This window comes from Arachis hypogaea, chromosome 13 (genome assembly GCF_003086295.3).
Source record: "Arachis hypogaea cultivar Tifrunner chromosome 13, arahy.Tifrunner.gnm2.J5K5, whole genome shotgun sequence".
NCBI lineage: Eukaryota > Viridiplantae > Streptophyta > Magnoliopsida > Fabales > Fabaceae > Arachis > Arachis hypogaea.
This window is the reverse complement of record NC_092048.1, coordinates 5,281,719-5,305,850: the sequence shown is the minus strand read 5'-3', so window position 1 is coordinate 5,305,850 and position 24,132 is coordinate 5,281,719. Positions and strand designations below refer to the sequence as shown.

The window sequence follows — 24,132 nt, the reverse complement described above, 5'->3', positions numbered from 1 at the left end:
TCCTAAAATTCCATCCCACCCGATCTGTCACGGCCCAAAATGAGCCATGATCGGCGCTCAGGAAATAATCCCCAAGCAAGCCTAACCGACTCAAATATAAGTTGAATAAGAAAATTACAAATATTTTAAATAAATTTACAATGTCTAAAATAAATAATTACATATTTTTAACAAACAAAAAAATAAAATAAATATGGGTGGATCCTGCCTGTGACATATGGAGCAGATGACGTCTAAGAACTCAACAACGAATAGATATCCATTGCAGATCATTACTCTTGAATAGAAAGACTCACATAATCAAATATTTATTCCTGAAAAATATTTTTAGAAAAACGGAGTGAGTTTTGCAACCCAGTGACTAGACAGTACATCTATAATTCACATGAGATCATATAAATATAATTTTAGTTAGAAGATAATAATTTATATAAATAAGTGAATCAATAAGGGAGTTCTCATACAGAAATCAAATCAAAAGTCCACACTTGGGCGGCTCCACCTCTATGGGTAGCCCTTTCCTCTTATGTGTCCTAACGGAATATCAGATCTAACGTGTGGCCTACACGTTAGGCTAGCAACACCCCTGCTAGCTGGAGTCTGAGTCAGATGCATCTAAGTTAACGTCATAACTGCCGTTAACTACGGTTTTCTAATACGAGCCTCCCAAACCAATTCAAAACATATAGTTTCAAATACAATAATTCTTTAATCTCTCAAATATATAAGGTATCGAATCAAATCAATCAGATAATACTTTTTTATCAAAAATATTTTCAAATCATACTTTTTCAATCATAGAAACATATTTCATAATTTCAAAGTCAATAAGTACTAACAAATACTTCAATGCTTCAAAAGTATATATTCGAGTAAAATCAAATGTTCTAAAATAATATAAAACTTCATCAAATATATATATAGTCTCATGTAAAATTTTTAAGATATGAACTTCATAAAAATATTTTTTTCAATTATAATAAATTAATTATTTTAATCAAATCAAAGTTCTTCAACAATAGTTTTATAAATGTAATTAGAAACTCAGAATAGCATAAACCAACAAAATTAACGGTTATAAATATAAAGCCTACTCACAAATTGGTCCCAAGGGACCGAAGAAACCAAATCAGAGTGCCAAGGAAGGTTGAAGTAGAACGGAATGAAAGAGCACGAAATTTGGACCGAGGTAGTAGCAACAACTTCGATTTCTCACTGTAGCAACCTCAACAACAGCCCTAGTATCAATAACATAGAGCAACCCCAATAACAATGGTAGCGAATCTAATAGCCTACGGTGGTTTAAAACTAAGCAAAGATAAAAGGGACAACAAACATGATAGGATAGAGTCAATAATAGAGCTTTATGGCAAGACAAGGTAGAACAAGTTTAGTCTTACCAAAGGAAATAAGAGGATGGAGCATCAGCAGCTCCGGTGACCCCCCACCGGCAAGGACAGAACAGGCAGAAGCAAAGCTGAGCTAGGGCAAACTTGCAGAGGTTCCAACAGCGGCTTCCGGTGACGTCAGCGCGATCCCCGGTGACCAGAGGCACGGTGGCGCAGCTTGCGACAACGGCGGAGGCGTACTAGCTCCCCCTCCTCGCGAGACTCTCCTCTCTCTAGCCATTGTGTTTCTCTCTCTCTTCGAAGCCCCATACCTGCAGCCGCGACAGCAACAACGAAGCTCCCCTTCCAGCGGTAGGGACGGTCTCCAGGGACAGCACCTCCTCTCTCGCGCATCTTCCTTTCTCCTTCCCCCATTCCCTGTTTCGAACTCCTTCTCCCTCTCCCTACCTGATCCGCAGCAACGACGGCGACGTCCAGCCTCACCGGTGTCACCCCCTTCTCCCCCTCTTCTTCCTTTCTTCTCCCTCTCTGTTTTCTCTCGCTATTTTTCTTTCTTTCATTCTCAGCAGGGTATGTGTGTGTGTTAGGAGAGGGTTAGGGTTTAGAAAAGGGGTAAAGGGTAGTTTAGGTATTTTGATAAAATTAAAGGGTATATGTAAAATGTTTCAAAATATCTTGAGATGTTACATTCTACCCCCCTTAAAAAAAATTTTCGCCCTCGAAAATTGATACTGTATGAAAAATGTTAAATGGTTTTAGCCCTTTTTCCAAACATGAGAAAGAAGTATAATCAGGTGCAAAAATTACAGCATAGGTGTGTGTTAAAATGATGCGGTTGACATTTACGCCCTCTTGTTCTCTTGATAAGTCAAACACACATGGCGCTTTTCACTTTGTCCATCACTCCCAAAGTACATTCTAAAGTCAAACGTCAACACTAACTTTTCAACTTGTACCAAAATCTCCTTAACTTCCTCCTCGAAATACTCTTAATTCATAATCTTCTTGACGTCGCCATGTCCTAAAACTAACGTATTGCTCGCTGTATCTAGAGATTACACGTTAACCAATAGAATCTCGAGTTTACTCAAAGGAATACAAAACTTAGGAAGAGAAGAACAAGCATCTCAGATGCTGTTCGCAGGAATTCGAAAGGATGTGTAAGATCGCAATAATTAAACAAGGATGTACAGAAACAATGAAATGTGTCAAAAGAGAGTTAAGCCACATATTAACAAGGAAATTTGAATCGAGGGACTTCGATGGAAGCAATAAAAGGGAAGATGGAGTATTAGGTCGGAACAAGTTCAAAATGAATAAAAGAAGTACAAAGCTCACAAGAGATGGCCACTAAAGTCGATGACAATGTTCACAAGGATTTAAAAGAAAGATTAGAAACACAATCAAATAAGACATCCATCAACAATGAATAAAACTAAGAGAATTATTTCACATCCTCAAGGAAAAATATGAGACGAACATTTCAAAAGAAATAATAAAAGCATAAAGTTATCACGTCACACAAATTCAAGTTGAAACAAAAAGATTCAAGGTTTATGAATTTAAGATTAATAGCAATCAAGGGCAAGGGTTTTTTTTTTTTTCAAGAACCTTGGGGGATACTAGATGCACAATCAAGCGAGGATATGCATTAGTAAAAAGACAAAATCAACAACAGAGAAAGCAAGCAAAACATAAATTAAAATAAGATAACACATTCTGGAATAGACAACTTAACAGTCATAAAATAAAAAAATAGTAACTATCACAAAGTCGGCATGCTTCTTTTCCCTTTCTATAGAAATCTTCGACTAAGTACCTTTGGGATTATTAGTTTATTACCATGACTTTGGACCTTAAATAATTACATCAATATAAAATTTGATATCTCCTAACTCAAAATAGTAGAAAGTTATGTAATACATGGCAAGAAATGTAATTGATCTCCTTGTTGTTCCTTAAGCAAGAATTTACATATACATTTAGGTATTTAACTCCTTATGATCGCTGTTGGTAAAATACAGTCATGTGATTTCTTATAATCATGCAGCTAGACTTAGTATGAAGTTCTAAATAAATTCACAAATAAAATACTGATAATAATAAAACTAAACTTTGAAGTACTGCCAATTAATATACTAAAATCAGTTAAAATAACTATTTTTTTTTAAAATATAATCCAACACATAGTAAAAGAATTTTAGAAAATTGGTATGAGGTCATATTTTTTATAAAGATAAAACACCAAAAAAAAATTCACCTTCATAAATAGTCAAGTGAACTTAAAGCTCATAAACTTAGGACAAACTCAAATACATATATTAAATCTAAATATTTGAAAATATATCTCCCAAATCCTTGTCGTATCTTGGAAAATATATAAAGAAAAAAAAATTTTTTTTTTGGTATATACGGAGCCTTTCACAAATTTCCAACCCAGAAGTGAGACTAAGAAACCCAAAAATAACCATTACATACAAATCAAGAAACTCAACAGTCCAATCACCAAAGAAATTGACTTGCTTGTTACTTAGAAAATCTCAATGATCTCTATTAATATTAGTCATATAACCACATTTTGGGTTCAATCATAGTAGAAATCCATTTATCACTTTTTTCTTCATATATATTATTGTCTTGAGTGCACATGTATACAAATTGTAAGCTTGTAGCTTTCTAAGAAACATTTAGCTCATGTTATATTTTATTATCTTATTATCAAAATATAAGAAAAATCAATCAAAATTACAAAATTAATATTTAGTATACTATAATAAAATTAATGTAAAATATCAGTTAGATTATCAAAATCAAAGTACAAGATCTGGCAAGACAAACTGGAAAGGATGCAATTTCAGTGTATTAGAAAGTATAAGAGATTTATTGGCAACTCTCTACTTTAGGTCAAACGTTCTTGTATTTTCTGTCACAAGAATAGCATTTAAGTATATACACAAAATACAAAAACCAAAAAGCAACTATATCACATGAATGGCAAGAGAAATGACAAGTGTGGTACGTGTCAATGTCTTTGTTGTAAGAATTAATAAGAAGAAAAGAATTTTTTTTTTTTTTGGAAAAGATTACACCAATTAATTCATGGTGATAAAAAAAATCATAAAAAAAAGTAGCATTGTCCCATGCACTCCATTAATATAACACTTAACAATAAAACTCCCAACATATGCAACAATTCAAGGTTCAAACCAGAACATGATTAACTTGCACAAGGTAAAGTAACTTGAAGCAAAATGCTTTTTTTTTTTTTTGGATTATAAATTTAAAACAAGAAACAACTGAAAATCAGTAAACAGATTAGGAACTTGTAAGTAAAGAGTCTTCAATAAAAATCCAAACAAGCAAAGCATTGCAGAAGTGCGAGAGTAAAACTTGCATTGATTAAAAGTTTAAAACAAAGATCTATAAAGGAAGGAATCTTAAACATTCAAAGCACTTTCCCATAAAATAAATAATGTTACAGTATTCAAAAATCAAACAAATAAAATGCATAAAAAGAGAGAACTAACCAACAAGTATAAGTTCAAAACTTTTGAAAGGTATTGAACACAATGCTCAATTCGGGCGTTGAAAAACAACAAAGAATTTTAGATTTCAGAACATGATTGAAAAACAAATTTAGGAGGAAAGAAAGACCTTCTTCAAAATTCAATACAATATTCAATACACAATAAACTAAACTGGTTTGAGTTATTTTTCACAGCAAGATAAGAGTATTAATCCAAAGCAGCATCAACCAGTAGGAAAACAAAAAGAAAAAGAAAAGAAAGCACGGGTTTTAAAGAAGTAATTACTACACAGAAATTTCTATACACAAAATTCATGCCCCATAATTTGCACGCTATTTTGAGTTTTCTTACCATGAAAAATATGAAGCGTTGTCAGTATACAGAAGCAAAATGAGTCAAAGTTGAAATCCAAAAATTTTAGAATTAAAGGAATCCTAAGATTGAAAAGAGAAGAACTTGAAGGTTCCCAGAAGAAATAGTACCCTCGAAAGAAAAGCCACGTTCAAAAAACAAAACCATAGCAGAACAAATTATCAAACAAAAAGCTCAATCAAACTTTCAGATAGAAAAAGATCTTCAAATCAGCTAATACATAATAAAAAAATTTGCCACACCTAAACAGAGAAAATTATAATTCCAATCTAGCAAACAAGAATAACACTCCATATATATGTTTGTCACATAGTTCTTCTACCAGAGCAACCGAATAACAGTTTTTAAATTTATTGATTCGAAAGAAAGAATCACGAGTGGTTCAAAATTCTGTTAACTTCAAAGATCATCAACATAAGAAGAACAAACTTGTTTTATTGAAATCCAGAACAAAGCATCTAAATCAGCAGCTAAGTAAATCCACAATCCACAAATCTAAATACAATTCTATAACAGGAATAAGATAAAAATTCACAGCAAAAACATATCGAATCTTCTAGATAATGGATGAAATCTTGAAATCAAAAACCATAGAAAGCAACATGAATATGAAGAATATTAAAGCAAATATTCACAAAAACGAGGAAGATTGAAACTAGCTACAAGGCAGGAATCGTGAACCAAAACCGAAACTAAAGTCATTGCAAAAGCTAGTTCAAGAAAAGCTACCAAATAATAACTCAAGGTTGGATACAAAGAAGAGGAAAGAGGTGTCAAGAATCAACAGATGACTCATGATGACAAGAACCAAAAGCCAAGAATGACAGAAAGACAAGGATGACATTCCTATAGGCCTCTGATAGTGCCACAATTTGTACAAATAGGCGCGCTTCTATTTATACAATTGTGATCCTACCATAGGACACTTGCTCCATATTACACAGATTAAACCTAAGCTCTGATACCACTTTGTCACGGCCCAAAATGAGCCATGATCGGCGCTCAGGAAATAATCCCCAAGCAAGCCTAACCGACTCAAATATAAGTTGAATAAGAAAATTACAAATATTTTAAATAAATTTACAATGTCTAAAATAAATAATTACATATTTTTAACAAACAAAAAAATAAAATAAATATGGGTGGATCCTGCCTGTGACATATGGAGCAGATGACGTCTAAGAACTCAACAACGAATAGATACCCATTGCAGATCATTACTCTTGAATAGAAAGACTCACATAATCAAATATTTATTCCTGAAAAATATTTTTAGAAAAACGGAGTGAGTTTTACAACCCAGTGACTAGACAGTACATCTATAATTCACATGAGATCATATAAATATAATTTTAGTTAGAAGATAATAATTTATATAAATAAGTGAATCAATAAGGGAGTTCTCATACAGAAATCAAATCAAAAGTCCACACTTGGGCGGCTCCACCTCTATGGGTAGCCCTTTCCTCTTATGTGTCCTAACGGAATATCAGATCTAACGTGTGGCCTACACGTTAGGCTAGCAACACCCCTGCTAGCTGGAGTCTGAGTCAGATGCATCTAAGTTAACGTCATAACCGCCGTTAACTACGGTTTTCTAATACGAGCCTCCCAAACCAATTCAAAACATATAGTTTCAAATACAATAATTCTTTAATCTCTCAAATATATAAGGTATCGAATCAAATCAATCAGATAATACTTTTTTATCAGAAATATTTTCAAATCATACTTTTTCAATCATAGAAATATATTTCATAATTTCAAAGTCAATAAGTACTAACAAATACTTCAATGCTTCAAAAGTATATATTCGAGTAAAATCAAATGTTCTAAAATAATATAAAACTTCATCAAATATATATATAGTCTCATGTAAAATTTCTAAGATATGAACTTCATAAAAATATTTTTTTCAATTATAATAAATTAATTATTTTAATCAAATCAAAGTTCTTCAACAATAGTTTTATAAATGTAATTAGAAACTCAGAATAGCATAAACCAACAAAATTAACGGTTATAAATATAAAGCCTACTCACAAATTGGTCCCAAGGGACCGAAGAAACCAAACCAGAGTGCCAAGGAAGGTTGAAGTAGAACGGAATGAAAGAGCACGAAATTTGGACCGAGGTAGTAGCAACAACTTCGATTTCTCACTGCAGCAACCTCAACAACAGCCCTAGTATCAATAACATAGAGCAACCCCAATAATAATGGTAGCGAATCTAATAGCCTACGGTGGTTTAAAACTAAGCAAAGATAAAAGGGACAGCAAACATGATAGGATAGAGTCAATAATAGAGCTTTATGGCAAGACAAGGTAGAACAAGTTTAGTCTTACCAAAGGAAATAAGAGGATGGAGCATCAGCAGCTCCGGTGACCCCCCACCGGCAAGGACAGAACAGGCAGAAGCAAAGCTGAGCTAAGGCAAACTTGCAGAGGTTCCAACAGCGGCTTCCGGTGACGTCAGCGCGATCCCCGGTGACCAGAGGCACGGTGGCGCAGCTTGCGACAACGGCGGAGGCGTACCAGCTCCCCCTCCTCGCGAGACTCTCCTCTCTCTAGCCATTGTGTTTCTCTCTCTCTTCGAAGCCCCATACCTGCAGCCGCGACAGCAACAACGAAGCTCCCCTTCCAGCGGTAGGGACGGTCTCCAGGGACAGCACCTCCTCTCTCGCGCATCTTCCTTTCTCCTTCCCCCATTCCCTGTTTCGAACTCCTTCTCCCTCTCCCTACCTGATCCGCAGCAACGACGGCGACGTCCAGCCTCACCAGTGTCACCCCCTTCTCCCCCTCTTCTTCCTTTCTTCTCCCTCTCTGTTTTCTCTCGCTATTTTTCTTTCTTTCATTCTCAGCAGGGTATGTGTGTGTGTTAGGAGAGGGTTAGGGTTTAGAAATGGGGTAAAGGGTAGTTTAGGTATTTTGATAAAATTAAAGGGTATATGTAAAATGTTTCAAAATATCTTGAGATGTTACACGATCTAACTGCGGCCTGGCTAAACCTGCCAAATTCCTTTTTTTTTTTATGTGTTACATATACAAGTCATTTTGGTTTACAAGTCATACAAGTTGAGCGTGTCAACACGCGCTAACGCGCTTCGCGTTCCTCCTCCTTCTCTTCCTTCTTCTTCTTCTTATTCTTTGCGTTTCTCTTCTTATTCATTGTTGCTGCTGCATTTTTTTCCCTCCTTCTCTTTTTATTGATTTTGCAATATTATGTATTTTTTCTTTTTTGTTTGATCATTTCCTCCTAAGAAAAATTATGATAATATGAAATAAGAAGATGAAGAAAAATAAACAACAGAAGATGAAGAGGAGGAAGATGAAGAGTTTTGAATTATGCAGAACTTATTAGAATAAAAATACACCCAAATATCTTCATGTTACATCCAAATTTGCTGCAAATACAGAAAAAATGTTTCCTCTAATACTACATTTTTTTTCTTATTTCTTTCTTTCTTTTAATTAATTGAATATAAGTTCATCCTCTTCCAAATAATTTTGCAGTATTATGTGTTACTTCTTCATGCTTGTTTGGACGCCATTATTTTGATAAAAAAAAGATATTTTTTCAATGAAAAAAGATTTTTTTTAGCGTGTTTGGCAAATTTCTATTAGTAAAAATAAAAGCACTAGAAAAATAAAAAAATATATATCTTTTTTGAGAAGCCCTGATTTACATCTTTTTTTAAAAGATCTTTTTTCCATAAAAAAATGTTTTTCATATAATGAAATACCCAAATATAAAATTACTTTTACTTTTTCATAAGATCTTTTAAAAAAAGATAATTCAAAAAAGATCTTTTTTAGAGCTCACCCAAACAAGTCCTTATTCTTTGTTTGATTTTTTTGTTTTTATTCTTGTTAAGAGTGTAAAATAAGAAGAAACTTGAGAAGGTAAAACAAAAAGAAAAAGATGAATAAGAAAAAAAAGCAGCAAAAGATGAGAAGGATGAAGACGAAGAGTTTTGAATTATGCAGAACTTATCAGAATAAAAATACACATAAATATCTTCGTATTACACTCAAATTTGCTGTAAATACAGAAAAATATTTCCTTTAATGCTATATTTTTTACTTCTAAATTGAGCCACACCTCAGCCACTTGATTGAATTCAAAACAATAATCAATTTCATACTGGTTCAATTGACCATCTGAACCTGAATTATTTATTATCTTCAACAATGTGATAACTAATGATGGAGGAGAAAGAGAAAAAGAAAGGAAGAGAAGAAATTCCAATGAAAAAAGAATGAGAGAGAGGAAGAGAAGGAAGATGTGGTGTTAATAACGACGATAATGAAGAAGAAAAATATCGAAGAAAAATAACGAAGAAGAACGTACAGTAACAATAAGAAGAAGAACGTGTAGTAACGATACGAAGCGTTGGAGAATAATTCTTTTTTTATTAAATATTAAATAATATATATATTTTTACGATTATTTTAATAAATTTATAATTTTTAAAAGTATAAAAAAAATTATAATTTTTATATTCACAAACATTAAAGTCTTTGTAATTATAAATATCTAAGAAACATAATTATAAATCAAATTTTCATCCAAAACATAATTATAAATATTATCTCCAAAGCAAAATAAACATAATTCGAAATATAATTATAAATATTATCTCCAAAACAAAATAAACATAATAAAAAACATTCAATTTAGTAAAAAAAAAATTTAATTTTCATCTTCATTCTTTGTAAGTTGGATTGGGACAAGTTGGATTTTGACCGAAAAATTACAAAAATACCCTTCTCGTCAAAAAAACGCTAAGCCCGGAGAAGCTCGCAATTTAAGCGGTCCAAGTTAGGCAGGCTTTTGCTATTTGGTGGTCTCAATTTTCCAGCTCGTCTTTTTTTGCGGGTTATGCGGCCGAGCCGGCGGATTTATACCCGTTTGTCACCCCTAGATTTACCCAGAGCTAGAAATGATGGCTTTTACGTTCATTTTTTAGGTTAGATTAAAATTTATTTTTTATCTACCAATTTTATCATTCATTATTTATATGATTAATTTTGTTGTTTTTTTTATAATAATTTTTTTTAATACTCTTTCATCCATATTATTATTTTTTATAGAATTTTATTATTTTTTGTTTATATAAATTTTTTACCTTTAATTTTTTTTAATGGGATAATAATAGTAAAATTATAGTATACTAAAAAAGAGTATTAAAAGTACTAAAAATATCTATATAAAAATATTATAAAACTTTTTAGATTTATTTCCATCACTATCAAGGTAAATATTTTGTTTTTATTATTTTTAGTACTCTCTTTTGTAATTGTAATTCTCGTATACTATGTTTTAGTGTAATTTTTTTGTAACATAGATTATGATTCTATTAAAAAAACAAATTAAATAAAAACAAATCATAAGTAGTAATAAAATCATAAATGTTAGATTCCAAAATAATATTAAGAATAAGATTATTAAGAGTACTAGAATAAAAGTACGATTAAAAAGAATACTAAATTAACATTCTAACCTTAATACTTAAAATTTAAGAAAAATGTAATTATATATCTAAAATTTATATTTTTTAATTTTAATTAAAAATATATTTTACTAAATTTTATATGTTATTTTTTTTTGTAAATAAATATTAATTCTATTATAAAATTAATTAATAAGATCGGTTAAAATATCTAAATTAAAATGATAGGATAATATAAAAAAATTATTTAAGTCGATGTCTATTTTAGTACTTTTTTTTATCTAAAAGTGATTTTGAATTGTGTAATTCAAACAATATTTATTTTAGTATCATCCATTTTGATATAAAGATTGCTAAATATAAATCACTTTGACATAAACTTACTTCTAATCAAAATCAAATTTGCAAAATCAATTTTATACTGTAAACTTTAATCCAAACACCCACTATATCATCCCTTGATTCACTATTTAATAGGGTGTTCCATTTGCGGTTTTGGTTCGATTTTTTGGCAAAAACTCATTTGATTTAAAATTATTTTAATTATGTGGTTTGGTTTGGTTCAATTTTTTTTAGGTTTAATTACTCTATTGGTTCCTATAATTTCGCAAAATTTTCAATTATGTCCTTATACTTTTTTCCTTTTAATTGGGTCCCTATACGTTAATTTTTTTTTCAATTTAGTCCCTATTAACATTAAACGTCAAAAAAATGTTAGTGAATTGTGAAATTACTTGTATACCCTTAGGGACCTAATTGAAAAAAAAAATATAGGGACCTAATTGAAAATTCAATAAAACTATAAATATTCAATGAAAGATATTCCTATAATCCCTATTCAATGATTCTACTGCATGAAAAATATTCTCATAATTCTTTTTATTTTGTCACTATCATTCTTTTGCTTATTTATATACAAATTGTAACAAAAATACCTTTTCTTTTTTTTTTTTAAAAAAATACCTTATCTTAAGAACATAAAAAAAAGAATAGATAAAATAAAACGGAAATAGTAATAATAAGTATATATAAAATTCAGTTTCCATTATTCAATTATTCATTATCATCATGTAATATTTTACATTTGGCTTAATATAAAAGAAAGAAATGCAGCTCCAAGACCATCTCTAGCTAAGTTTGGTATAGGCTTGACAATTATATAATCTGGCTCTGACATCAATATATTTTTGTGTACTAGAACATGAAAATTCAACCGAGTCTACCATATAATAAAAGCCTTAGTTCAAAAAGAATTCATATTTATATATTATTCGACCAATTAGCAGCATTCCCAACCCTTGACATGCCAATTAATTCCTTCTTAACCTCGTCCACCTTGAAATTTGCACCACACTAAACTAAGACCATCAATGCAAGAATCAAGAATTTTACATATTTAGTATCCTGTCCTTGATTCAAAATATCAGCACCATTGCTTTGAAGAAACTGTAAAATATGTGCAACGGATCCACTATTAAACTCATACCAGAGAATTGATGCAGGGATACTAATCAGTGCAATAATGAGTTTAAAATAACTATTATGAACTTAACAAAACTAATATATAACTCAAACTAAAATATGCTGCTTCCAGTATTAAGAGTTCTTTTTTATTTGTCTTATTTATTTATTTACTTTTTATGAAAGAAGAATACATTAAATGAAGAGAAAAATAATACAAGCAATAACACACATTGCAGCCTTCCACTCTCTGAACTAGCATAGAAATTAAAAAAAAAAGTAGCCGAAGAATAATTCACATAAATATTGATGTGTTTTGTTGAACAGGCCAAAATTAGTTGAAATTTGGTCAGCTTGCTTCAAACCATTGTTTGAGATTCCTTATGGCTATGTATTTAGTATTTAATGAAAATAAAAATGATTCACAGTCAATATACCTATGTACATTTTCATAAGCTGAATGAAAAGCATCTTTACTATCGACAAAGAACAACCCTAAAATTAACATTAAATACAACCAAATCCACATTACTACATGTAAAAATATACCAGAAGAACTAAATTATGAAATAATTGCAGAGTGGACATAGCATATCAATGATATGTTTTCCAATTGATTAAGAAAATATTTTAATGTAGTTACTATCCAAATAAATTAAGTATAATCAAATTATATATCAATTCATCAAGAAGATTTTACTGTTGGAATCCATGTCTCGGCAATCACACACACATTTGGTATAATATAATCTAATGAGTAATGATAGCATAACAAACTTTACATTAATACTTAAGAGCATATTTACAGTATTTAAAATTAATCACTAAACCTTATTGTATTTGCACACCAATCGAACTTCAGAAGTCATAACTACTACTACAACAACTAGGATTGATCCAATCACTTTAAGTAAAAAATGAATGATAGTATCTAAGCAAGAATTATCCTAAAAAGTGTTACTTCAAAACAATATCTATATGAGTATCAAACACTAAAATTAGAGCAAACCAATTTTAATCATCTTTGAAAAAATTGACATATACATAAACACATTTCATCAACTTCGAAAAAATGAAAAAAAAATCAATTTTAATGTCACCTATTTTGACAGATCGAGTACAGACAGATCGAGACGCAGCGCCGGCGAGGCACGGCACAGTGAGGCGAGGCGCGAGGTGACGCGAGGCGAGGCACAGTGACGGCTTCGACGGGCAAACAACGCAGAAGACCACAGAACAGAGCAACGCAGAACATAGTAGCGCAGGGAGAAGGATGCGACAGACGACCGACCACCAAGCGTCCGCCACGAACGACGACGACTATGGATGAAGACTACGGACTGATGGAGAAGAAGCGCAGGGCACACGACCTTCAGAGAACAAGTTAGGGCTGGATAGGGGTTTTTTTTTTTTCTTTGGGATAAAATATCAGGGGTTCTTTTAGTATTTTAAGAAAATAGATGTATGTTTAACTAGCTGCTCTAATTAATTCATAAGAATATTCATTTTTTAAATAGAATATTCCGTTATCTTAAACGTTATACTCAAAGTAGGAATTTAATTGAAAAAAAATTAACGTATAAAGACCCAATTAAAAGAAAAAAAATATAGAGACCTAATTAAAAATTTTGCGAAACTACATGAACCAATAAAGTAATTAAATCTTTTTTTTATTGAGACCTTTCGAATCAAATCAAATCAATTAGATTGATTTGGTTCAATTTTTTTGGTTTTTCAATTAATGTGTTTGTTTGAGCGTTATTTAATCTATAAAAAAAAGGTTTTTAATAAAAATATATTTTTTAAAATTTTTAATATATTTGACAAATTTCTAATAGTAAAAATAAAATTACTAAAAAAAATAAGAAAGAGTATTTTTTTTAAAAAAAATTAGTATTTACATTTAAAAAAAAAACAACACTCTCTCTCTCTCCTTCAGAGTCACCAACTTTTTCACTTGGTAAAGTTTACATACCCTTTTGATTCTTTTTCGTGAATTTTGTTTGAACCTCAATACTTTTTGTGTCATGGATTGTGGAGTTAATTGCATATTTTCCTTACTTCAATAAGCATTTGTTGCCGGTAGAAAATATTAAGTAGTATGATATTATCCAATAATGTTTCGATTTTGTTTTGGTTTATTTTTTTGGGGCAAATTTATGAATTAATCCTCGAATATTTGATTTTTTCAATCAGCATAATCACAGATGATGCATTAGTTACGTGAGTGTATAGTACAATAGAATAAATGGAGAACCATCGAGTTAAAGGGATGCAATGTTGTTTCAATATACACACTGTTAGGAACAGTAGTCACAATGATGCCCACCAGATGTTTGAGAAAATGTTAAAGTGAGTAAGAAGCTCGTTTGTTTCAGATATCAAGGGTCATGGTGGAGTAAGAAGCTCGTTTGTTTCTAGGCTCTTTTCGTCTTTGAAGGAACAAACATAACACTGGTGTTGTATTTTTCATAACATGAAGCAAATAGACATAGTAGAGTTTTGAATGGAAGAAACAATATTAGGGAGTGTTTGCAATTATTATGCCATAAATTTATATGCTCTGATATATATTTATAACAATATTGTATTATGCCATTGAAAATTGTAATTATTTTTTTCTATGCCCTCAATCCCTTTACCCTATCTTCCATTTTTTTTAAATGGTGACATTTGAAAGAAATGTACACTAGAGGAAAAAAAAATATACAACATTAGAACTTAAAAAAAAATACTAATTGCACATGAAAAAAATCAGTTATCAATATTTATATATATTAATTTACATATTTCTTTTAACTAAATAATCAGCTATTAGAATAATCAAATATATCACAGTAAAATATAAAATTTATCATAGATAAAAAATCAAACTTGCTTATATCTAGTAAATGTCAAATACGTATTTCTATACGTAATAATTAATTAGCAACTGATTTTTGTGTATATTTAATATAATTTTTTTAAGTATAAGATTACAAAAGTGAATATGATGTTAAGATCTTTTAGTTAACCAATTACAGAAATAAATTAAAGAAATGTCGTATGTGTGGTTGTATCTCTTTTGTGCCAAAGAATTTTGTTACATGTGGCCATAAAAAAAAAGACTATGAAAATAGAATTGTTGATTGTATGTTGGCTAAAAATGGTTAGTTATAGGGATGTCAACGGGGAGGGAGGAAGCGCCACCCCCATATTTGCTCTCTGTTTCTGTTTTCGTTTCTCATTGTGGGGGAATATTGCTCTCCATCTCCATTCTTCATCGAGTTCTATCTTTTGTGAGGATCTCATTTCTCATCTATCTGATAGTTTTAACTAATTATTAATTTCCATATGAATAGAGTTGCAAGTATTCATCTTATACAAAAACAGCAAGATTTTGTATAAAAAGTTTAAACCATAAAATGGTGGATTCTTTTGAAATGACACTGTGGGGGGACGCAACGTCGAACCAGAGGACAGAGCAGTAGACTAAGTGAGAGACGCGGGAACAAAGATGAGAATGGACACGATGACACAGTTACAAAAAAGAACACCGCAAATAGAGAGCACGACGCAGTGAGGGTGATGGCACGCTGAGGTGTGACGATGCGGCGAGAAGAGAGAGTGGCGAGGAGGTGGCTGCAGAGGGGTTGGATGAAATATGGACAGCGTCAGGGATATTTGAATTGAAGAAGGGACTAAAGTGTTATGCAAATGAGAATTAGGATAATTCAACTATTAAGGACAATTCAATAAATTTATGAATTTTGGGATTAACGGAGACGGACGGGGATTCCCGCTCGGGTCCCGTGCTTATCTCGGAAAAATTTTGTCCCCCGTCTCCATTCCTGCAGGAAAAATTTCCCACAGTCGGATCCCCATTCGGGGCAGTCCCCGTAGGAATCTTCGGGTCTCAGATAATTTTGCCATCCCTAATTAGTTATTTAAACTTTTTAATTAGAAATTATTTCTTTTTTTTTTAATTGTTTGTTATCACAATACTCTACCTAACATGTTTTTCATTATTACAGATTTTTGAAACATTATTTTTTATGTTGTGTTCTATTGCTTCTGAGAAAATCAATCAGTGAGATAATTGTTTAAGAAATTTGAGAATACTTTATGCTTTAGAAAGAGGTTTATTAACAAGATTCGTGATCATTTGTATCAAAACTGGTTATATAGTAGTTAAGATTAGGAACAATGATCCAGAGCATAACATGTTGAACTTGAATTGAATAGTAAATCACTGAAAGAGCTATAAAAAAATTTTGGAATTAAAATAAAGAGATATGTGTAATCAGAACAAGACTACAAGCTCAATAACTTGCATGCGTTGATGTAGTTTATTTGTTGTTACTTGTTAGCAAATGGGTCAATAATATTTCTAATTTTAAAAAGAAACAATAGGTATCGTTTTAGAATAATTCTCTTTTATTTTTAGTTTTATTAACAATTTAATGTTTGTATCTGATACATTAAATTGGAAGTAAAACGTAGAGTTTAGCAAACATCGGTTAAAGTTATCAATTAAAAAAATTAATAATATAAACTTTAATTTCTAATATATTTATTTTATATTATCAAAATAAAAAATTTAAAAATTTGTATTAGTAATAATCTATATATATATAGCTAAATCCTAACGCCTAAAGTAAAAAGAATAATTATTTTGAAAAAAAAAAGATATGAAAAAGTATTTCTAGTTTTTCTTGTTGCTAATAGAGGTATGCTAATAGAAGTTGATATGAAGTTGATAATAGAGGTATGCTAATAGAGGTGATAATAGAGGTAGGCTTTTATACTACTCAATCCCCTGCTTTGATATGAAGTTTAATTAGGTCGTCTCATGTCAATGGGCCTATTCAGATTCCACTGTCTGCCATTAGCATAACGAGATCGTTGCCCTTTTTTACCATCTTATTATTTGCATGAATTTTCAGCATAAGTGAGTGGTTATTGGGATGAAGCAGCCATCTTTTTTACATAAACTCGAAAACCGCCTCTGCTTCATCAATTTTATTCAATTCGGCAAGAGACTCAATTGCAGTCAGACACGCTTCCCTTTGAGGGCAAACTTGACAAAGTTCCCAAATTCTTCTCACTTTAACTATATCACCCAATTTCGCATACCACAGACAGAAGTAAATACCTACCAACTCGAGGATTCTTTTTTAGGTCTTCCCCTTCTAGTTTCTTCTTTGGCATCTTCTTTCAACCCAACGGTTATAAAGTGTTTTAACTAAAACTGCCTTTCTTTTTGCGTAAGCACCACGAATTGATAATAGAACTTCAGCAAATTTCCATTTAGAAGGTTTTGGATAACCCTCAAAGTACATTTCTAATTCATGTAGCTCATGATTAGACAATTTAGCAATAAAACAACATAGGTAGGATGATATCTCTCCCTAAATTCACGCAGACATTTTGCTTCTACCAATTTCTCAATCTACACAAAACCAACCATAAAAAGATAAATGAGATCACACACGGTAAGACATTATTCATGTGAAAAGGAAAATCAAAAGAAAAGTATTTACAACTAGCTACAAATCAGTGGAATAAACATACAAAAAGCCAAAGTTAACATGTGAACATAGTTACAACAAATAACTGATGAGAAATTAATTTAATTACCAGCACAGCTTTACACTTAGGGTTGTAAAGGTTAAGGTTAATCATGCGCCATGCCCGTAAGATATCTTGTCTGATTTTTTCTTCCCTTTCTTCAGCAAACTTATCCATAGGCACATCAAGACATCCATCTTTCTCTGGAAACTCGAAGTATGATTCTCCCTGAAATTCGCAACCGGATGGTTTGAAGGAATCACACTACGAGATTCCAGAGAAAAAAGGACGTCTGCAATGAAACCTCCAATGAGAAGGGCTTTCTTACGACCATGAGACTCAGCAGTGACACTGCAACACAATCAAGAGCACAACTTTTAAAAGTTAAGTTAATGTTGAACTCAACAGATAAATTCACAAAACTTAAGTCACAATGAAAAAAAAATCCAATAAATTATGACATTTACATCAATTACAACTCTTGCACAGTTTAACACCTCCACATTTGGAACTCCACTATTTAGTCACCCAAAATTACTACTAAGAGTCAATCTATTAACAAAAATTATTTTGCAGCCAAAATTGAAGCAGATCCATAGAAATTGCAAATTATAGTATTAGCATATATAACACTTGCACAGAAGAGAAGCTTAAGAGAATCAAACAACTTCATTATCTATCTCTTTCTCTCTCTGTAAATTGACATGAACTGTTTCACATTAAATAATGAGCCACAGAGTCATTAAAGCAAGTTAGAAAATCATATTGGTATTTCAATCCAAATATAGGATAGACAGACATTTGTATCTAACCTGATTTGGGACATTTGTAACTCAAGTTGTTCTATCTCATCATTATTCCATCCACTTTGGTCTTCCTCAATTGTTCCTTCCTTTCTATCTTCTTCCTCTTCTCCTTGTTCCTTCTCCATCTGCATTACAAAAACAACCTGTCAAGTGTCAATCACAAATAGAAAATAATGCACCACTATACTTGCAAAACATTCTAGAAATCTTGCATCACCAACTCTTACCTCTTCAAGCTCCATATCACAGTAGTCATCCGAAACATTGTCACTTTTTCACATCTTTTTAGATTTCTTTGCTGATAATCCCATTGTCAAGCCTAACTTTCAAAAAAATAAATAGATAAATGTAAATCAAAAATAATATTTGTACACTAAAATCAGCCATTAATGTATTTGTATATAAATATATGTGTGGTTTAATTTATTTATTTATAATGTGTATTTATAATCCAGCATGTATTATACTAATGAGTAGTGACTAACTTTGGTGGCTTATTTTGATATACACGTAATATAACTCATATTAAATAGATATTTATGTTACATGTAAAATTGGATTCCAGGCACAATAACTTCATTCAATATAATTTTTTTAAAATAAATATGAAAATAATTCTTAACAAATTTTGAATTAATTATTTTTATTTTTTATAATTTTTTATTTAGTTTTCAAATTTTATTTCCGTCAAATTTAAGCAATTGAACTTACACCTAAATACTAAGGAATCTTTATGATGAAATGATTTATTAGTTTATTTATTGGTTGTTTAATTTTTTTTTTTTACGGTATCTTTTAATTCGACATGTTAAGAATTAATCTGTTATAAATTTAAGTTTTATTTAAGAATCATTCACTAGTTAATTGATGGTTGCATACACAAAACGAGATTTTTTTTTGGACAAAATAAGACGAGATTCAAACTCTAGACATTTATTTATTATTTTTGGTTTATATTTATTTATTTATTTTGACAGGATTTATTGGTTGCTTATCCTTTTTCTTCTTGATTTTGGGCTTTATTTATAATTTTGGGCTCCTTTGCTCTATTACATTCAACAAAAACTTGCATGATCTTGTTTTCTCTAAGACCCAAAACAAAATTGTCCTTTTCTCTTAAGTTTTATGGGTAAAACCAACATATACTACGTTGTATAAGAGGTTATTGTATGAGCACAATTGCACAAGTTTAATCAAATTAGTGGAACTCATAAGCATATTTTTTTAAATAATTATTTTGAATAAATTCTCCTTAAAATTTTGGTATGATATTTTATTTTCTTATTTATATGTGGTGTGGGCTAAACTATATGAAAAATATTGATATCAGAATAAACACAAATATTCTGAAACTGATTTTTGTATTTTCTTAGGAAATATCTATTTGTATATTTATAGACATAAATTCTTGCTTTTATATTTTCTTTTTAATCTTTTGAATTTTTCTTGATAAACGCATGGAAACTTTAACTTAAAAAAAATGGAAAATTGACATTTTTAAAAATGAAAACTTTGTCCTATGTCAATTATGATGTACATATAATGTATGACTCTTTGCCTTATCCAAACACCATTGAATATAGCAATTTTCTTATATTATGATCACTCAAAATATGGATTTTATATTTAGATATATTGATAAATAAAAGGTTGTCAATATCTTTCAATACTTCAATAATTGCAAATTTGCAATGCAATGCGTACAATATTCTCTTGTCATTAAGGTAAGACTAGAGCATATTTTGGAAATTAATGGATCACGGAGAAAGAAATTTTTTCACAATTTTTTTTTTTTTAATTGAGAAGGATCATCACCACTAATTCGTGAGATATTAGAACTGAATACGAATAAAAATAAACTGATGGTAGACATCAAATTTGGAGGAACAATAAAAATATATATATATATATATATATGTAAAAATTTAATTTTGATACATGAAAGTGTAAAATTCTTTTCATGAATATCCAATTAAATTTATATGTTTATATTAAATAATAAATTTTAATACGGTTATTTATCTATATAAAATTCTTTTACATTAATAAACAATAATAATAAGAAAATTTTATTCTATTAAATAGTTGATTATATAAATTAAATAATATTATTAAATTTTATCATGTATTATATCTAGACGAAAGCAAAATTCATATAATATATATTATATTTATTTTTCATTTTTTACTTTCAAAAATAATTGCGTGTAGAATCGGATGGCACTTGTCAATTTGAAATTTTCCTATATTCTCTTAATATAATTTGTAACAAATCAGTTGTAAGCATAAGAGATATACGGATCAAATATATTCAAAATATTTATCAGAATTTTTATACATAAATTTATTTATTTATTAAAAATAATTTTATATTTATATTAATTAAATATTGGCTAAAATTATTAAAATTACTAAAAATTTTTTGTTAGTCAATAAAATAATAATATTTTAATTTAAATTTAACTATTTTTTATAAATTTATTGATGTATTTTATTATAAAGCATATAAATATTATTTTATAGTAACAAACACTAAAATAAAAGACATCAAATTTGTCTTTGCTAGTTGTGGTCAACAACATCGGTCATCAAATCTGTATCCGTGGTTGGTTGACTATGGCAAGGATAACTTATATTAAGCTAAGATATAATTTGTGTTCACAAAATTTTTAAAAACTATTTTTAGTGTTTAATTTAATTATTCATATTACAAATTAAACTAAATACTAAAAATATTACATAAAAAATATATAAAAAAATTAAAAAAATATATTTTACTCTTACATAAAAATATAAACTAATAACTATTAAATAATATTTAAATTTTTATATATTAGGTAGTAACTATAATTACAAAAAAATTTGACATTACTTAAAAAATATAACAAAATTTAAGATGACTTTTTATTACTGTTTTAACTGATGAATGGCTAAAATACTAGCAAATAATTTTTTTCCTTTTATACATTAAAATGCCTTCTAAAAATAATTAAACCCTACGGTAATTACAATAATTATGATATCTTAAAAATATTATTAAAATTAAAACAATATTTTTATTATTAAATAATACATTTCAAAAAATATTATGAAAATATAAAAAATATCATTTTAATTTTTATAATATTTATATAATCACTGTGACTATTATAGAGATACTAGAACTCACCACATCATATAATTTAAGAGCATACCACAAAGAGGGGTTGTGGTAGTTGATTCCAATTTTTCATTCTCTGTTTGTTTTATTCCCCATTTTTTAAAATATTTTAATGACAGGTTGAACCAATAACGATGCGGATATGTCATGCGTTGTGTATAAAGGAGAATGATATAAACTTTTGGGAGAGCAAAAAATGAAGCTGCTTAAAAGTGCTAAAGCCGAAAGATCATAATCAAGTGTGTGTGGTCCCAGTTGAACAACCACACCATGTGATAAAAAAAAATCAAATTAAAAAAAATTAAAAAAACTATAAATTACATTGTGGTTTCATAGCCCGGCCCCTATGGTATTTTTATAATTATATTAAGTGTATATTAAAATTAGTCATCACTAAAATTAATTATTAGTATAAAATATATATTAAAATATAAAATATATATTGAAAATGAGTTAAATAATAAATATATATTTACGAATCAAAACTTTATTTAAAAATTTGTCACTAACTAATACTTTATTGCATGCATAAAGTGAGACTCAAACTCCTAACACTTATTTAAATAGACTAATAAATTAATTATTACATCAATTCAATTTAGTTCATGATAATGCTTAATTTTAGTAACTAATTTTAGTATATAAATAATATTTTTAGAGTAATTCTCCACATCCACTCAATTTTACATCTAAGTTCATCCAAGTGATTTGAGTTACGCGTTTCTTTTCTCTTTGCCTCCTTCTTCTCCTCCTCCTCCTCCTCCTCTTCCTCCTCCTTTTTTATTATTTTTCAATTTCGTTACCGTCGTCACCAACAACACCTCTTTCTCCTCTTCTTCCTCCTCCTATTGGAATTTCGCTTCCTCTTTCCTTTTCATCATTCTCCTCAATCATCATCATTATAATCATCATCGTTATCGTCATTGTCTTCTTCTAATATGTATAATGAAAAATATTTGATTCATTTAGTATTATACAATGGTTTCGTTTTGATAATATTTTTGGTTCATTTGAGATGCAGGTGTTTTTGAATTTAAATTTATATAATGGACCATTTTCAGTTCATTTGGTATTATACAATAATTTCGTTTTGATAATATTTTCAGTTCATTCGATCACTACAGAGAATCAGAATCAATAAATATGTTAACAAAATGTTGGTGTTATTAGTGATAACGATAATAATGGTGAAGAAGGAAAAATAAAAGGAACGAATGAGAAAATAAAAGAATTTCAAATAAAAAAGAAATAGGATGAAAAGGAGAAGGAGAAAGAGGAGATAGAAGAGGAAGAGATGAATGTGATAGTACGGTAATAGTGACCTTGACAATAATAAAAAAAATGAAGAAAGAAAAAAAAATAACAAAAAAAAAAGAAAAATGAGTAGAAAGAGAAAAAAGACGAAGTCCTGCAACATAAATTAAATGATTTAGTTGTTTGGTTGTATAAATTACTTAGATGTGCAAGCGAAACTCATATTTTTAATAACAATATTAAGCTTATATTTATTAAACTAAATCCAGTGTGATTGAGCTATTTGATGTAATATATACTATATCTTAACTAATATTTAATTTGTGTATAACTATTTTAACTATTAGTGGCATGGCAGCCATTAAAATATTTCAACTCTATGCAAATAATTTGTGAGTTGCATGATGACCATTCCTTTGGAATCATTGCATGTGACTCAAGCTTTATGGATTGGAAATAAATTAAATAAGGGTTTCGTGCACTTTTGGAGAAAAACCTGAGGTGAACCAAGAGGTCAATTTCAATTTGGAATTCTTTTGTTCTTAGAATATTCTCTTAAACTTGATCATATCCTTAATAAAATAATTGGCTGAGTGCCCTTTTTCACAAGAATATATAATAATAAGCAGTGTTATCAAATTAAAACACGACTTGCATTGTTATATATGCAGGTAAGGAATTTGAATTACTACACACCTTACACCGATTTGAATCTTGATATTTCAATTGTATTATTATTGTCTTTTAAATTAAGTTAAAATATATTTTTTATTAAAATTTGTCAAAAATTTTAAAAATAATTTTTAATTTTATTTTTAAAATTTTTTATTTGTATTAAATATATTCTTAGCATCTAAATTAAAAAAAAAAACTAATACAATAATAATATATGACAATTATATCTGATTTATTTATATTAAAAATTATCTTTAAAAATTTATTGCTGAATTGATTCTCAATTTTTTTAAAAAATAGATACCAAAAATATATTTAATACAATTTAAAAATCTCTAAAATTTATTTTTAAAATTTTTAACTAACTTCAAAAATAAAAAAATATACTTTATCCGTTAAACTAATATCCGAGCATTATTATAAGAAGAGTGCTAGGGGCCAACAGAATTTGTAATGTTAGCCATCAATTAGCCATCATCAATATTTTTAATGGTATGAGATAATATCTAATAGTATAGAATTAATC

The 24,132-nt window shown here is 29.4% G+C and overlaps 1 protein-coding gene and 1 long non-coding RNA gene across 2 annotated transcripts; one reads left to right on the top strand and one right to left on the bottom strand.

Moving 5' to 3' along the window:
- Positions 1 to 14,081: 14,081 nt before the first annotated feature.
- Positions 14,082 to 14,794, top strand: LOC140178057 (uncharacterized). The gene is made up of 2 exons (XR_011870165.1): positions 14,082 to 14,121; positions 14,358 to 14,794. It is a non-coding gene; the product is annotated as an uncharacterized lncRNA (long non-coding RNA).
- Positions 14,795 to 17,418: 2,624 nt separating this feature from the next.
- On the bottom strand, positions 17,419 to 18,880 carry LOC112735714 (uncharacterized). Its single transcript, XM_025785229.2, has 4 exons — positions 18,745 to 18,880; positions 18,524 to 18,642; positions 17,781 to 18,062; positions 17,419 to 17,592 (listed from the first exon to the last, which is right to left on the bottom strand). Exons 1-3 carry the CDS (start codon positions 18,757 to 18,759, stop codon positions 17,822 to 17,824), a joined length of 375 nt encoding a protein of 124 aa, XP_025641014.1. The 5' UTR covers positions 18,760 to 18,880; the 3' UTR covers positions 17,419 to 17,592; positions 17,781 to 17,821.
- Positions 18,881 to 24,132: the final 5,252 nt, after the last annotated feature.